The sequence below is a fragment of the Myxocyprinus asiaticus genome, chromosome 8, assembly GCF_019703515.2.
Source record: "Myxocyprinus asiaticus isolate MX2 ecotype Aquarium Trade chromosome 8, UBuf_Myxa_2, whole genome shotgun sequence".
Classification (NCBI taxonomy): Eukaryota; Metazoa; Chordata; class Actinopteri; order Cypriniformes; family Catostomidae; genus Myxocyprinus; species Myxocyprinus asiaticus.
Genome location: NC_059351.1, coordinates 40,661,250 through 40,675,952, shown reverse-complemented (window position 1 = coordinate 40,675,952; position 14,703 = coordinate 40,661,250). Strand labels below are relative to the sequence as shown.

General features: G+C 38.6%; 2 protein-coding genes across 2 annotated transcripts in view; one reads left to right on the top strand and one right to left on the bottom strand.

The window, feature by feature from the left end:
* Positions 1-339: 339 nt before the first annotated feature.
* Positions 340-14,703, top strand: part of LOC127444574 (protein unc-93 homolog B1-like) — a 23,048-nt gene continuing 8,684 nt past the window's right edge. The window contains exons 1-7 of the mRNA XM_051704023.1: positions 340-515; positions 813-1,004; positions 1,331-1,472; positions 3,644-3,797; positions 3,964-4,125; positions 10,140-10,269; positions 10,477-10,570. Coding sequence (XP_051559983.1) covers positions 885-1,004; positions 1,331-1,472; positions 3,644-3,797; positions 3,964-4,125; positions 10,140-10,269; positions 10,477-10,570 — 802 coding nt within the window. The 5' untranslated portion in view covers positions 340-515; positions 813-884. The remainder of the gene's footprint in view (positions 516-812; positions 1,005-1,330; positions 1,473-3,643; positions 3,798-3,963; positions 4,126-10,139; positions 10,270-10,476; positions 10,571-14,703) is intronic.
* LOC127444613 (beta-crystallin A1-2-like) overlaps positions 12,860-14,703 on the bottom strand; it is a 23,781-nt gene continuing 21,937 nt past the window's right edge. Inside the window, exon 6 of the transcript XR_007897857.1 lies at positions 12,860-13,224. The gene's annotated coding sequence lies outside the window, so the exon portion shown is untranslated. The remainder of the gene's footprint in view (positions 13,225-14,703) is intronic.

Genomic DNA, 14,703 nt, shown 5'->3' with positions numbered 1-14,703 from the left:
TCATTAATATTTTTCGGGGAGTTTTCTGGAGGTTTTTTGTTTAAGGAATTTTTTTGGAAAGACATTTTCAACGCATATTTAAACAACAGTAGGCTACCACAGCCTCGTTTTCATTCCCGTCCAAAATTGAATATGGCAATACTCTGAATGAGGTCTCTTGCAGATTGCTGTACATTATAATGTTTAATGACCGGTCCCTTGGTATCTTGACAGCCGTGCTCGTTTTTCTCATTTAGGATTTACTGCCACAAACAATAAGGCTAAGCCAACTGTCTTCCAAATGGCTTGTGTAATGGCCCATATTTCGAGGCGATATCTCTTTAAAAAAACAGGGAACTAAAGAGAAAACTTTCATTTCCTTCTCTGATTTTTGTTTTTCTTTTCTTCATGGCAGCGCGCAGTTGTTTATAAGATAAATTGTTCATTTGATTGAAAACCATTCAGCCTTCAGTTTAAAACATTCAAAGTACTTTGGAGTTCCTACATTCAGACGTTCATCGTTTCCAGCCGGTTCGGTGAGTTGTATTTGCTCTTAGTTAATGCTTAATATTTACAGACTCTCCCCCACGTTATTGTCATGTTTTATTAATCGTACATCTTCTATTACAAGTTAATCTAACAGTATTCTGAAATTATTTTGTACACCTACTGAATGCGTACAACACCTTCCCGTCAGTGAAACTATTCTTCATTAACTCTGAGCAAACTACATACTAAATACAACATTTTAGATAATATTACAGACACATCACGTGCACATTTTCATATATATTATTTCGCTTTACATTGATGGCACATGTGTTTAATTTCAGAGATTTATTTATACGTTCCTGAGTGAAATCTGCATTACTCTTGTGGTGGTTAGAGAGCATAGTCACCAGCAGATGGCAGCAGTGATCACTGAAGATAACGTGTACAGCGACGCCGAAATGAATGGCGCGCCTCCTGCTGGCGGACAAGATGAACTGCAGCTACCCGGTCCTGAAGGCAACATACAGGAACAGGTACTGTGGCTTATAGAAGGCTTGTGTTGTGTTTATAGAGCTTATTGGTTATTTACAAAGTTATACAGGTAATTTATATATACACATTGTTTTTTATAATTTTTAGGCAATTGTTTTGACTTTGTTTGTGAATTAAAACATTTGATAGACAGTGGGTTCCAAAAGTCTGACTACACTAGTGAAAATATTTTATTTAGCATTTTTTACTAATTTAAAATAATTGACACAAAAAAATACAAATTATGTAATCAGTTATGTTCAATAGAAAAAGTTTAATTTAAAAACCTCACTGTCCATTGTTTTGAACTTCTCTCCTCCTCTGGCAGGTGGAGGAGTTTCTCGGCCCACATCCTGACTATGATGAGGAGGAAGAGGAGCGTAAGTACTACAGACGAAAGAGGCTTGGCATAGTGAAGAATGTGGTGGGGGCCAGTTGCGGAGGAATGATCATCTACAGTGTCTACATGGGTCAGCTGCGCTGTCACGCACTACACATCACAGGCACATAATATGATTCTGTCCTTTAGCCCCCTCATACTTTCCAAAGTCTGCATACTGCTTTCTAAAAAGATCCCATTGTAAATGTGACGTCGACTATGACTTCACTCGTCATACTGTTGCATCAGTGTGATGTCAGTGTCTACTGTCTGATCACTTACAGTGCCAGTGAATATGACATGTTTTTTGGATGTCATATTTGACTGGCTAGTCACTATTCAGGTCATTTTTAGCAAGTTAATTGGCATGCTTTCACACACAAAGATGTCTCATCGGGTCTGAGACTGTGAAGACGAGGAACATCTGACATCTTGCAACGTGCCAAAAGCAAAAGAATGTTTGGAAGTGATGTGGCCAGGGAAAAATTAACACCAGCAGCCAGCAAATTGCCAATTTTTTTGAGGTGGCAGGTGATTTTACCTTTACCAGTCAATCTGTTCTACAGAGCCAAAATGCAGTAACTATGCCAACACTGAAATTACTGTCCTGCCAAATGTGGATTATATAATAGCCTCACAGCGTTTTCTCTGAATATGCACATACAGTCAAACTCATCTGGCACAGGACAGATCATAGTCTAAAGCCATCTTTTCACTGCAAAGGTGGCACAGAAGCTGCTTCTCAAGTGGCATTTGGGTGCATTTACACAGACCATTTAATGGTTCTCAGAGCAGGTATAAATGTCATGACAACTCTCGGAAAAATTATGCATGTTAATGTGGTTATGACATATTGATAGGATATTGGTCTTGGCGGACTAGATCTGCTATGCTGCTGCTTCTGCAGAGCAAGTAAGAAGACGCTACTGCTAGAAAATACAAAGGCATGCTGAGTTAAGCATGAGAACATGCTGCTGCTGCTCCTGCAAAATTAGACAAAACACAAGATCTAGACAGGTGGAGGTGGGTTTCAGAGAAAAACTCTCACAGCGGATTGCAAGGAAACCCGCTTATCTACAAAACTGAGCAATTTAAATGTTAGATGAAGAGAGAGTACACAAGGTGATTGGCTATCTGATTACATGTCAAAGGACCTGAAAACCCTAATAAGTTAATTGCACTCATTTGATTGAGTAAACTCGTTCCCTCAATTACATTGAGTAATGGTGGCTCCCAAAACGTGAGTATTCAAGTTCAATAACTTGTTGTTCAAGTAGAGTGAACTTAAATATTTAAGTTGAGTTTACTAGATGCAAGTTGACTTGACTCAGATTTGCTATTTAAATATTGTTGTTCCTACTGTTGTTAATTTTTTGTATTGAATTGATTCAATTTTAGATCAAACAATTGCACAGCTCAAATAAAGATGATAACTGATTCTAGGTCAGTCATTAAATAAACTTAATTCTTAACAGAAATGCATATATACCTACACTTCAGTTGCAAATGCACAAGGTGAACTGAGGTAGTGTGTTAGAAGGGATCCAAAGTGATGTCAAATGATTTGCAACAAAACAACAAAAGAACTAAAACATCTATGAATTCTTAATAACAACTTGCCTCCATATGTTCCATCTGACCAAGGAAACAATTAAATAATTCAAGCAGCAAGGAATTGTGGGTATTCCTCATAGCTCCAATTTTGTACTCAATAGTTTGAGTTATTAACACTTAAAATCTGAAGTGTATGGATTTTTAAGATAAATAAGTTCAGTGAACTTAAATATGAGCTATGAGCCCAAAACTTGACATTTCAAGTAATGACAACTTTAGGGTTTACAGTGATCAGCTTGCACCATGCAATCTGATTGGCTTAACATATCGCATGTGAGTGAGCTGATTGGCTAACAGAAGAACCTATCAACTTGCACCATGTAGAGTTTCATGCCTAAACTTCAGTCATTTTGTTAATTTTGACTTTGCAGAGCAGCACTGTTGTGAGCAACTTGTCTTGCAAAGATGTCTCGAATTGAACTTTGACAAGAAATGCTGTTGCTTAGTAGCAGTTTCTAAGTGTGAAAATATCTTCAGAATACATCTGTCAGGATTTAGTGCTTTGTGCAGAGTCCCTTATTTGAAATGCCTGATAAATCATCAAAGTGGCTTGTATAACCAGGCATTTACCAGCTACTGTCGCTCGTGGGAAAAAGTTTATTTCCCACCCTGTTTGTTTCATTTTTCATGAGGTGTTGTGCTCTGTAGGTCTGCTGCAGATGCAGTTAATTCTACACTATGATGAGACGTACCGCGAGGTGAAATATGGCACCTTAGGGCTGGAGGATATAGACAATAAAATGCTAATGGGCATCAACGTTACACCTATTGTTGGCCTGCTCTACACACCTGTGCTGATCAGGTACTACCATGACCATTTATGTCTTTTCTTTCACTGTTGTTTTGCTTATAATACTCATGCAACTTTCATTATTTCATTATACCCAGAAAGTTCCTATATCAGTAATCGCCCCCATCTCTAACTTGTGATTTTCCAATTTAAGTTTATTTCTCAATTTAATTCACAGATTTCTAGGCACCAAATGGATGATGTTCCTGGCTTCTGGAATTTATGCGCTCTTTGTTTCAACCAATTACTGGGAGCGATACTACACTTTGGTGCCATCAGCTGTCGCCATTGGTGTTGTTATAGTTCCGCTGTGGGCATCATTGGGAAACTACATCACCAGGTGAGGATGCTGAAATGCACAGATCAGTGAAGATAAAGCCTATACAAATATTTATGCCAACCGTTATGTTGAACAGCAGTTGATTCTTAAATTATTATATTATATTTGGTATTACATTCTTGCATTAAAATACAAATTATAACTGAAGCTGCAAAGATGAGACACATTGCAAATTTGCAGAATGGGTCAGCTGTAAAACAGGTCTTACAATCAACTCTATAATGTATGAGATTTCAAAATAACATTTAGGAAACCAGAAGAGTTTCTAGTGGACCAAATTGCAATTACATTTGAAAGAATTGCCACTTTTTCTATCAGGCCACAATATAATTAATAAAAACATATTTTTTAATTTCTAAAAATATATGTGTGTGTGTGTGTGTAAATATATAATATATATATATATATATATATATATATATATATTAGTGGCAAGAAAAAAAGAATGTGAACCATTTGCCATTACCTACATTTACAGTAGAAGTCAGAAGTTTACATACACTTAGGTTGAAGTCATTAAAACTCATTTTTAAACCACTACACAGATTTCATATTAGCAAACTATAGTTTTGGCAAGTCGTTTAGGACATCTACTTTGAGCATGACACGAGTAATGTTTCCAACAATTGTTTACAGACAGATTGTTTCACTTTTAATTGACTATATCACAATTCCAGTGGGTCAGAAGTTTACATACACTACGTTAACTGTGCCTTTAAGCAACTCGGAAAATTTCAGAAAATTATGGCAAGCCTTTAGACAATTAGCTAATTAGCTTCTGATAGGAGGTGTACTGAATTGGAGGTGTACCTGTGGATGTATTTTAAGGTCTACCTTCAAACTCAGTGCCTCTTTGCTTGACATCATGGGAAAATCAAAAGAAATAAGCCAAGAAAAGAAAAATTGTGGACCTCCACAAGTCTGGTTCATCCTTGGGAGCAATTTCCAAATGCCTGAAGGTACCACATTCATCTGTACAAACAATAGTACGGAAGTATAAACAACATGGAACTACACAGCCATCATACCACTCAGGAAGGAGACGCATTCTGTCTCCTAGAGATGAACGTAGTTTGGTGCGAAATGTGCAAATCAATCCCAGAACAACAGCAAAGGACCTTGTGAAGATGCTGGAGGAAACAGGTAGACAAGTATCTATATCCACAGTAAAACGAGTCCTATATCGATATAACCTGAAAGGCTGCTCAGCAAGGAAGAAGCCACTGCTTCAAAACTGTCATAAAAAATCCAGACTACAGTTTGCAAGTGCACATGGGGACAAAGATCTTACTTTTTGGAGAAATGTCCTCTGGTCTGATGAAACAAAAATGTAACTGTTTGGCCATAATGACCATTGTTATGTTTGGAGGAAAAAGGGTAAGGCTTGCAAGCCGTGAAGCATGGGAGTGGCAGCACTATGTTGTGGGGGTGCTTTGCTGCGGGAGGGACTGGTGCACTTCACAAAATAGATGGCAACATGAGGAAGGACAATTATGTGGATATATTGAAGCAAAATCTCAAGACATCAGCCAGGAAGTTAAAACTCGGTCGCAAATAGGTCTTCCAAATGCACAATGACCCCAAGCATACCTCCCAAGTTGTAGCAAAATGGCTTAAGGACAACAAAGTCAAGGTATTGGAGTGGCCATCACAAAGCCCTGATCTCAGTCCGATAGAAAATTTGTGGGCAGAACTGAAAAAGCGTGTGCGAGCAAGGAGGCCTACAAACTTGAGTCAGTTACACCAGTTCTGTCTGGAGGAATGGGCCAAAATTCCAGCAACTTATGGTGAGAAGCTTGTGAATGGCTACCCAAAATGTTTGACCCAAGTTAAACAATTTAAAGGCAATGCTACCAATACTAACAAAGTGTATGTAAACTTCTGACCCACTGGGAATGTGATGAAAGAAATAAAAGCTGAAATAAATCATTCTCTCTACTATTATTCTGAGATTTCACATTCTTAAAATAGTGATCCTAACTGACCTAAGACAGGGAATGTTTAAATGTATTTGGCTAAGGTGTATGTAAACTTCTGACTTCAACTGTATGTATACATTTGTCTGAAAATCTGGTTTGATCTTCATCTAATTTACAATAATGAACAAACACAATCTGTTTTAACTAATAACACACAAATTATTGAATACATCATTCAAACATTCACAGTGTAGGTTGGAAAAAATATGTAAACCCCTAGGCTAATGACGTAATGACGTGGCAAACCTGGCATCCATTTAATGAAACAAGATTGGAGGTGTGGGTTAGAGCTACTTTTACTTTAAAAGTAGTTTGAGTATTTCTGTATCTGCTGATCTCCTAGGATTTTCATACTCAACAGTGTCTAGAATTGACTGAGAATGGTGCTAAAAACAAAAACATTCAGTGAGCGGCAATTCTGAATGGCCAGACTGGTTTGAACTAACAAAGTCTACGGTAACTCAGATAACTGCTCTGTGCAATTGTGGTGAGAAGAATATCATCTCTGAATGCTATCCTGATTCGACTCAAGATGGCGCCGAGTATGGCTGCTGCGTTGCGAGCTCCGACACAACATGGTAGTGTTTTGTTTGTTTTGGTTACAATTCTTATGTTTTTTGTCTTGGATGTTGTCTGCCTTATTGTCTACAACAGACAAACACTTTTGGACATTGGTTCAGCAATTACACACCGTAAACCGGACTTCAAATTCCTCAATGCCGATCCGCTGTTTACAAACACGCAAGCGGAGCCCTTTGTCTGTGCTGCACGGCCGTGGAAACACAGGAGGAAAAGGGGAAACAGACTCGGCGTTCTCATCAGAGTAAGACGCTGCGCAAATCGACCCCTGCTACCCAGTATTCTACTGGCAAATGTTCAGTCTCTGGATAACAAGCTCTGCGAGCTGAAAGCGCGGATCTCTTTCCAACGAGAGACGAGGGACTGCTGCATTATCTGCCTAACGGAAACTTGGATGTCTGTGGAGATTCCAGACTCAGCCATTGAACCCGCGGGGTTCTCCGTGCACCGAGCAGACAGAGCGAAAGACCTCTCGGGTAAAAGCAGAGGTGGTGGTTTATGTTTTATGATCAACAAATCCTGGTGTGATCAGAGGAATGTACATTCTATCAAGTCTTTCTGCTCTTCTGATCTGGAATTTCTCATGCTTCTGTGTCGACCATTCTGGCTACCGAGGGAATTCACAGTGGTCATTATCACAGCTGTATACATCCCCCCACAAGCCGACACAGACCGGGCACTCAAGGAACTGTATGGGATTATAAGCAAGCAGGAAACCGCGGCCTCAGGGTGCGCGTTCATTGTGACCGGGGACTTTAATAAAGCCAGTTTCAAATCAGTCGCACCAAAATACCACCAGCACATTAGTTTCAACACACGAGGGGACCGGGTTTTGGACCATTGCTACTCTCCCTTCCGGGATGGCTACAAATCCCTCCCCCGCCCACCATTTGGCAAATCGGACCACTCTTCCATTCTGCTTCTGCCCGCTTACAGGCAGAAACTGAAACAGGAAGCACCCATCCTCAGAACGATCCAGTGCTGGTCGGACCAATCAGACTCTACGCTACAAGACTGTTTTAATCACACGGACTGGGAGATGTTCCGGTCCGCCTCTGATGACGACATCGAGCTTTATGCTGATAGCATAATGTGTTTCATCAGAAAGTGCGTAGAGGACATTGTTCCGACCAGAACAACACGGATCTATCCGAACCAGAAGCCATAGATTAATAGCAATGTTCGCGCGGCCTTTCCCTCTCTTTGTCTGTAGTCCCCACATGCTTTAAAACATCCACCATTGTGCCTGTTCCAAAGCAATCAAAAATCACTTGCTTAAATGACTGGTGTCCTGTTGCTCTGACCCCCATCATCAGCAAATGTTTTGAGAGACTAATCAGAGATTACATCTGCTCTGTGCTGCCTCTCTCTCTAGACCCATTGCAGTTTGCTTACCGCAATAACCGCTCCACTGATGATGCCATTGCATCTACAATACACACTGCTCTCTCCCACCTGGAAAAAAAGAACACTTATGTGAGAATGTTGTTTGTAGACTACAGCTCAGCATTCAACACCATAGTGCCCTCCAAGCTAGATGAGAAACTCCGGGCTCTGGGCTTAAACAGCTCGCTGTGCAGCTGGATCCTGGACTTCCTGTCAAGCAGACACCAGGTGGTTAGAATAGACAGCAACATCTCCTCATCACTGACCCTCAACACTGGAGCCCCACAGGGCTGTGTTCTCAGCCCACTTTTGTATTCCTTGTACACACATGACTGTGTGGCAACACATAGCTCCAATGCCATCATTAAGTTTGCTGATGACACGACGGTGGTAGGTCTGATCACTGACAATGATGAAACAGCCTACAGAGAGGAGGTGCACACTCTGACACACTGGTGTCAGGAGCACAACATCTCCCTCAACGTCAGTAAGACAACTGAGCTTGTGGTGGACTTCAGAAGAAAAGACAGAGAACACAGTCCCATCACCATCAATGGAACACCGGTGGAGAGTGTCAGCAGCTTCAAGTTCCTGGGTGTCCACATCACTGAGGAACTCACATGGTCCATCCACACTGAAGTCGTTGTGAAGAAGGCTCATCAGTGCCTTTTCTTCCTGAGACGGCTGAGGAAGTTTGGAATGAACCGCCACATCCTCACACGGTTCTACACCTGCACTGTAGAGAGCATCCTGACTGGCTGCATCTCCGCCTGGTATGGCAATAGCACAGGCCACAACCGCAAAGCACTGCAAAGGGTGGTGCGAACTGCCAGACACATCATCGGAGGTGAGCTTCCCTCCCTTCAGGACATATATACCAGGCGGTGTGTGAAAACCTCGGAGGATCATCCGAGACTCCAGCCACCCGAGCCATGGGCTGTTCTCACTGCTACCATCAGGCGGGCGGTATCGCAGCATCAGGACCCACACCAGCCGACTCCATGATAGCTTCTTCCCCCAAGCAATCAGACTTTTGAACTCTAGATCTCCCACGATCAATATACATCAGCACTGCACTTTATTACTCTTACTCTTATATCTCACACCGGACTGTCATAAATTATATTATTATTATATTATATTCTCTCTTAACAACTTACTATCAACCGACAGCCTGAATGTCAGTACAGTACAATACAACCTACTGTACATTCTATATATACTATATATACTTTTTTATTGAATAATGTGTATCTGCATTGTGTGTATTGTATACTGTACAGTGTATGTTATTATTTGTATATTGTGTTGTGTGTAATCATGTGTATATTAGACTTTAAATTGTGTTGTGTTAATTTGATGTTATTGTAAATTGGTATATGTCTCATCACTGTCACGACTGCTATGTTGATCAGAACTGCACCCAAGAATTTCACACACCATTGCTCTTGTGTATATGGCTGTGTGACAATAAAAGTGATTTGATTTGATTTTGAGATGTGGGTTGGCGCTGTTTTGGTGGCACGAGGGGGACCTACACAATATTAGGCAGGTGGTTTTAATGTAGTGGCTGATCGGTGTATATATACAGTAATATTATTATTACATTTTTTTTGCTGGGCAGTAGGAAAAAAAATCTGTAATGTTGAGCCCTGCAATCTGATCAAATGTAACACACATACAACACTTTTAACCTATTTATCAACAGTATATATCAACCATCTAATAATGCCCTAGCAACCACCTAGCAATCAGCCAGAACACCCTATTTTAACCTTTCAGACAAGGCTTTGTGAAGCCAACGTCAACATTTGTCTTTACAAACTGTTTTTTTTCTAGTTATTTTTGGTATTCTGTTCCGTGCATCTAATTGCGAAAAAATTACATACTTCACCTTTAGTTATAGGCTCACTGGACAGTAATTCTCAGATGAGTCTCATCACATGGTCTTAGCATTAAAAGCTCACTACATCATTATACAGCTTTTTACTCTTCAGTCTTTCAGTCTTGACTGATTCAGTTAAAATTACTGCCCACCTGCAGTCCCACATCTTTATTTTTGTGTATTAGAATGGCCCAGCAATACTATGAGTATGTGAACTATAAGGAGGAACATGTCCAGGAGCAAAAGAAGCCCCCCAAAGGAGCCTTCAATTCTTACATCATAGTTTTCCAGTCTGTCTTCTACATCATCTTCCATGTGAGTTAAAAGAAGCGGTTTCAGGCTGACTCTGAAAAGTGTGAAATGCCAGAAGCAGCATTAATTCAGTACTAGTTAACATTTGATTGGTTTTGTTTTCCCCATTTGCCATGTATATTCAAAGCTGTGTGTATGTGTCAGATGCAGGCTGTGTATGTGGGTTTGTACATTCGCAAGCAGTTATTTATAGTTTTCACTCTTTTTCAGCTGAGTTTCGTGTTTGCAGAGTTCCCTATGAAGCTGTTCCTCAATCACTATCTGAATGATTACCAACACACTCTCTTCAGAGTCACACAGTGTGGTAAAATCCTCTCTCACAATCTTGTCCTCTTTCATCTGCTTACCCAGATATTTCATTGGCTCACAAGTAGTGTGCTGATTAAGCATCGACAGGTGCTCAGTGTGATGTCTGTATAGCATTAGTTATATCCTTTTTTTATTTTTATTCAAGGTTTTGACATTTTTCGTCAGTAACAGAACCAAGAAAAGTAAAAAAGATATGTATATAAAGTAGATTTTTTTTAAACCGAAGTGGATCAGGCTCTTTGTAGAGGTTGCATTTTTTGGAGAGACTTTTAAAAGGAAAGGGAAAGATATTTGCATAACTGTTATGTTGAATTAAATTTTTTTTTTTTTTTGTGATAAATAAAAAATTGCTATGAAACTACCACGTCAAACATACAGAAGGTAAACATAGGCTGTATATATAAAAACAAAAACTGTGATGCTGTGGGAAAACAGTACAACACATCAACAGCTGCTGCTTCAATGCCACCTTTACAAGACTTGAAGAAAAGAGAAAGAGTAAACCAATGACAAAGATGAATCAAACTTCAAAATATATGAAAGTTATTGCTTTAGATAAAATATCAAACCAAGCGATATTTATTTTTAAAGGGATAGTTCACCCAAAAATGAAAATTCTCTCATCATTTACTCACCCTCATGCCAACCCAGATGTGTATGACTTTCTTTCTTTTGCTGAACATAAATGAAGATTTTTAGAAGAATATCTCAGCTCAGTAGGTCCATAAAATCCAAATGAATGGGGATCAGACCTTTGTAGCTCCAAAACTCACATAAGGGAAACATAGAAGTAATCCATAAGACTCCAGTGGTTAAATCCATATCTTCAGAAGCGATATAATAGGTGTGGGTGAGAAACAAAATGTAAGTTCTTTTCTTACTCTAAATCTCCACTGTAACTTTCACTTTTACATCTAAAAATCACATGTGGTGCCTGTTTAGTTTCACTTTCACATCTGAAAGTAAAAGTGTAAGTGGAGATTTAGAGTAAAAAAGGACTTCATTATTGTTCTGTTTCTCACCCACACCTATTACATCGCTTCTGAAGATTTGGATTTAATCACTGGAGTCTTATGGTTTCCTTTGTGATTTTTGGAGCTACAAAGGTCTGCTCATCATTCATTTGCATTGTATGGACCTACAGAGCCGAGATGTTTTTCTAAAATTCTTTGTTTGTTTTCTGCTGAAGAAAGAAAGTCATACACATCTGGGATGGCATGAAGGTGAGTATTTATGAGATTTATGAGAGAATTTAAATTTTTGGGTGAACTATCCCTTTAAAGAAAGATAGCTCAAGCAAAGCACTTCACATACAGATAGTGATAAAGCAATAAATATACTGTTCAAAATGAAGATGAAGAATTTGGACTCTTTCTGGTTGTCAAACAATAATGGAACGCATCCATAATTGGTTACTTTGCTAGGACATCTGTGTGTACTTGAGGGGAACTGACTTCCATGAAGCAAATACTTTGGGATCAGTTGGTTAAAAATAATTGCAAAAATGCCATGTGAAATTAGTTCTGAAAAAAGATCTTGCATCACTTGTTTGCAGATGTCACTTGGTCTGATATTTTGTTAACTAATGTTATGAAATTCATAGACATAATTTAATTAAAAATGTGTTAAGGTCATACGTGCATACATAAATTCATAAGATTCATAATGACAAGATATTTTGCAGAATAATATGTAATCCGGTGAAGGATATTTACAGTCAGCTGGCTCTGATGGAAAAAAAATTAGTTGCTTTGCAAATAGAAAACTTCACACTTCTGACATCCTGCAAAGCACAGTGTCAGCACATCTGCTCTTCATGTTTATGCTGTGTCTGACTCTTCCTGAATCTCAGCAGAAATGACGACAAGGGTTTTTTTTAAACCAGGATTTGAAATTGCAAAATAGTCGATAATGCCAAATCAAAAACAGCACTGCTTAATGTGAAAGGTCGCGCACTTGACATGTTTTATGGTGGAAAACTTTTGTGAAAGATGTTCAGAAGCAAGTTTGATGTCCATAATTTGATGTCAGGGCCGTAACCTCCACAGACATTGAGAGGGATGTATTATCTACAACAGTGCTGCCCTAACAAGATAAAACACAGTAACTACACTGTAAAAAATTTGATGAAAAATTAACAGTAACTTACTGGCAACATATGGCCAGCAAGCTGCTGTTTATATACATATACCACAGTAAAACTACTGTAAAACTATCTACAGTAGTTTATAGCATACTGTATAATGATTTACAGTATGTGCTGTACTGTAAAATAAATTATGGTAGTTGTTTGTATGATATATATTAAAATACAGTATATTATCTGTACAGTAAAATGAATTGTTAATTGTTTGTATGTATGTTGTATATTAAATTGCAGTGTCCATGTCATAGGATTAACCATAGTTTTAGCATACAGAGTAGAGTAACTAACTTTGATCTTTTATAAGTTAAAAAAGAATGAAACAATTGAGGCCTTTTTGCAAACAGGACATTTATTACACAACGACAACTCAAATATCACACAAATGTTACTCATAAAGGTACATTATGACTACACACAAAAGTCCATTCAAAAACTTCAATATTAAGTTCACCAGATGTCCAAATCATTGAAAGAACACTCTCCCATTCTTTCCCTGTCCAGACCTAGAGAACAAAAATACATAAATCAATTAATATCATGTAACTTCAGTATTGTTTTTATATCAACATGACATTAAAGCTACAAGGGAGAGAATACACTCTCAACAACCAAGGTTGAGCATCATTCAGATAGAAGTTACTTACATACATATCAAATAAAATTCACAGCAAAACATTTACACATGTTATATTTGTACATAACTTTATTTTAGATGGAAGGGTCAAATAAAGTGGCCAGTATAACTCTGCAGCACATCAAAATAAAAAAAAAAAACAGGGTTCCAACGAGTTGCACTCGTTCGACTGGTGTAAAAGCAACATTTGCTCGCATACAAGATAATTTGGTCACTTGTAGTACTTCAAAACGTATAAGTGCTTACTTCAATACTAAACAGAATGGCCGTTAGAACTAATGCTAGTATCTTTTTGAGAACATAAACTTTATTGTTACAAAGCTATTTGTCAAAAATAACATGCAGGTCTTCATTGTCAAATGATGTATGTTTGAAAAACTGATTATAAGCTACTAAAAGATGTCTTGTGTGATTTTGGTGCTCACCTCGTTCAGTCGAAAAGAGATCGCTTTGCTTTCGCTCCTCTCAAGGCTGAAGTGACGAGGAGTCAAGTTCAGGCTCAACGTTCATTCTCATACAGTTCTACTTTTTATGCGGTTGTATGAGTAAGTCCATTGCAGAGAAGACATCTCCAGGGTTTCGTCTGTTTGATAATAGATTACTGAATAATACCACAAATTTCCCCTCTAAATTGTGAATGTACAGGTTTGAGATTGGGCAGTTCTCATGCAATTTATCAATAAATTACTGCCATTATTTTCCTGCTTATTTTTTCCTTAATAATACAGCTCAGTTTGACAATAACATTCTGTAAACAGGATCTACAGTAAGTTGCAGTTGGAAATACAGTAATAATACTGGCAAAACAAAACAAATCAATTACAGTGTATACAAACACTGAAACTGGCAAAAATGATTTTAAAATTTTTTGATTTTACAGCCAAACTATGTTTTTTCTGAATCTGAGCAAAGTTGAGCCAACCCATCTGCCACAGGACAAATTTGAGTCTAAAAGCAAGGGTATACTTAATTTTTCCATGTGGCTTAATGTTTTGTGCAGAGTCGAGTGCTCTAGCCTTTCAGTATTTTGAGCGTGAGCCCAATCGGACACGTTTGACGCATGCACACTACAACTGCTTTGTGATACACGTTTAGTACAGTCATTTGCAGGCGTATGCGCTGACAACACGCACTGATGCAGACTGTCTGCATGCAACCCATATTTTCTAGAATAAGTGGACAGCCCAAGTCTGTGTATGGTTTAACTTTTCTTAGATTCAGAGAAAACGTAGTGTGAAAATGCTATAATGTGAAAATTTGAGTATTGTGCTGATTTCGAAATTTGCATCACACACACTGTGTGCAAGATGAAGCGGTGAGGACATCCAAATTCTGGTCATGACTCAAT